Below are 3001 nucleotides of genomic sequence, written 5' to 3'. Positions count from 1 at the left end.
CTGAGGGGCTTTCCAGGGTGTAGGACTTTTGGTGCTAAAACTGGGCAAGTCCCTAAAAACTAGTCCAAGTTGGACACATTAGTAGTAATTAGCAGAAGTAAGATAACAACTCAGGCCCTTTAACGCTTACTTTAACACTTTTCTTACCTGCTGAACTCATCAAGCACGTTTGACCTTCTCTACCTTGGGAATTCTGCTTAAAACCCCTCTCTTCACTCAGTTTTTCTTGACTAATCTGAGACTTCATCTGCCTTAATCTTTCTGGCAATCCCTTGTCTTAGGTATCCCAACCTCAACTCGTTCTAAGTTTTCTACTTTATGTAGGGTCTAATAGTTTTTCCTTCCATTTGCCTTTCCTCTCTTTCTCAGATTGTGGGTTGTAGAAGCAGATGCGGCGCTTCTCCCTCCTTCCCATGACATGAGTGGGGGCTTCAGGAATCCTGTTGCCTGACCAACAGGAAGTAAGTAGACATTCAAAACACCTGACTTTCAGGGTCAGGTAAGTTGCCAGGGGTCACCATTTATTAGAATTCAGTGATTATTTAAAGATAAACGAGAGTCACTTACTGCCTGGAGCACAATTTGTATATTTATTGCATTTTGATGTGGATCATAACAAGAAACACACAGCCTAGTATAAATCGATGACCCGTCTCAGAGAACCCACTCTGGCATCCATGGCCCCCCAGTCGTGGTAGCGCCTGTAGTCCCCTGGCCTCAGCAGGTACTGTCGCCCCCGGTAGCTGGGCAGCTCATAGAGGACCCAGCAGCCCTCCAGCACGTGGAGGGAGCGGAGCTCATTGAGCCGGAAGCGATCGTGGATACAGGAGCAGTCCTCGGTGAGCTCAGACACCAGGCCCCCGTAGTCATCTCTCTCGTACAGCCTTATCCTGTGGGAGCTGGTCTGTTGTGACAATAAACAAAAGAAGAAAAATCAGTGGTGTGCATCTCTGATCTCAGTAAAAGTGACTTAGTAATCCTGCATCTTCGTGAAGCATGGTTTTCAAATCTTCCTGCCAGATGCGTGTCTTCTCCCCACATTGTTGGTCTAACAAATAGGAGGAATATTAAAAATAAAACTGACCTGATCTTGTGGAAGAAACAAACATTGAAATAAAGGGAACCAAAGGGATTCCTTTGTAGGAAGCCATTGGTCACAACCGTATTTAGTGAGTCTGCAGAGAGGAATTTAACTCTCTTTTCCATTATGGCTACACATAACAGAGTCCTAACAAGCTTGTTTTTAAGTCACTCTTCATGCATAATTTACAATAATTCGTATTTACTCTGAGTCCACATGTCTGACATTTTGCCAAATCACTTGAACCATTTGAGGTTCTTGCCTCAAAGAAATTCCTGTTTTATTTGTATGTCTTTTTGCATCTGCAAATTTCTCTAGCCTACTTTTGGTTTCACTTCTTGAATCTGCTTGTCATACCACACAATTTGGTGTCACCAGCAAGCAGAAACACAAACTCAACATGTTTAAAAAACATTAAGCAGCACTTTCATGAGGACCATGTCCCATGAAATCCTAATTAATGATCTGTCTCTGACCCTCATAAGAAACTAGTTGATAATGACTCCTGGGAACCAGGGAGCCCCTAAGGAGCTGAGACATATTGTTCTAGTTTCTAGATCCTTACACTTATCTTGTTCTCCCGTGGTCTGTTAAGTGTTCCCATTATTAAAAAATAATGACCTAGATAGGCTTTTCTTTTTTTCTTTTCTGAACATGGTGATTTTTATTTAGAAAGTAGGAATCAGTTAGATGCTACCAAATGTAACTGCAGAGGCTATGTTGTGATTTCTTATGCCCTAAAAACAATCTTGTCCTTAAATAAGGGCGGGAAAAAAAGAGGTTACAGTGATTCATTAGCCTACTCACAATTTTTTTTTTTTTTTTAATGCTTGAGAATCAGGCATTGCTGTCCTTACTGTGAACACTAGTCCTGAATTGAAACAAACTGACTTTGACCAACAGGAATTTACTTCCACGGATCAGTGATGCTTTCCCATCAGTCTGGGTGGAGGCAAGACTCACATAAGGAATGGCCCGGCAGGAGCGGATGGAGTCGCTGAAGCCCAGCCACTGCTGGTAGTCGGGGTAGTCCCCGCGCCGCAGGAAGTACTGGTGGCCCTGGTAGTTGGGGCGCTCGTAGAGCATCCAGCAGCCGCTGTCCACGCGGATGGAGTTGCAGCGGCTGAAGTAGGGCTGCAGGTTCGGGTGGTCACTGCTGCACTCGTAGCGGCGGCCCTGGAAGCCGCGGTCCTCGTAGAAGGTGATCTGCGGGGGGTGGGGTGGGAACAAGGGGACAGCCAGACGTCAGCGGGGAAGGACCTCCAAACACAGGAGATACTCAACAGACGCGGCATGGCCCCTCGGGTGGCTCACCTTCCCCATGGTTGTTGTCAGCGGATGATCAGCGTCCAGTGTGATGGGGACAAGAGTGGCAGCCGGAATATATAGCAGGAGGGCTGCTGTGTTGGCAAGAACTACACAAAAGGGGCCTGGGGGTAGTGCGTGAGGGGATTTCTATGTTCTCTCTCGTTTTTTCATTTGGGATCATGGGGCAGGGGGCTCTCATTCTCTCTGGCATTTTCGAGTTCTCCTCACTAGCTCCAGTGAAAGGAATTGAGGTCAGCAGAGCCATTATGACCTTGGAGACAAAGGGCGCACTTCTCATCCTATGCAGCTCTCTAGAAATACATTACATGCCCAGCACTTTGTGCGTTTGCCTATGGAAACTGCTGAGATGGGGTTGGTGGTTCCATCTGGGGAGACTCGTGACAATCCTCTGAGTTCCAGAAGGACTTGAAGTGCTAAGGGTGACAAAAAAATCCTCCAATTGAAAGAGAATTACATTTTCTAAATTACCTCCTCAGTATGATATGGTTTTGCTAAAAGTATTTTGTATATGTTTATGTAGGTGGAAAAAAAAGATTAGAACTGTGGACGTATACGCTGAAATGTCAGTCACAGTTATCCATAAATGGCAAG

At 45.5% G+C, this 3001-nt stretch overlaps 1 protein-coding gene across 1 annotated transcript; it reads right to left on the bottom strand.

The window, feature by feature from the left end:
* Window positions 1-455: 455 nt before the first annotated feature.
* Window positions 456-2407, bottom strand: LOC118011761 (gamma-crystallin A). Its single transcript, XM_035006604.1, has 3 exons — window positions 2396-2407; window positions 2045-2287; window positions 456-904 (listed from the first exon to the last, which is right to left on the bottom strand). The coding sequence occupies exons 1-3, from the start codon at window positions 2402-2404 to the stop codon at window positions 632-634; spliced, it is 525 nt and encodes a 174-aa protein (XP_034862495.1). The 5' UTR covers window positions 2405-2407; the 3' UTR covers window positions 456-631.
* Window positions 2408-3001: the final 594 nt, after the last annotated feature.

This window comes from Mirounga leonina, unplaced genomic scaffold (genome assembly GCF_011800145.1).
Source record: "Mirounga leonina isolate KUSES-001 unplaced genomic scaffold, KU_Mleo_1.0 Mir_151, whole genome shotgun sequence".
NCBI lineage: Eukaryota > Metazoa > Chordata > Mammalia > Carnivora > Phocidae > Mirounga > Mirounga leonina.
This window is presented reverse-complemented; position numbering and strand designations above follow the sequence as displayed.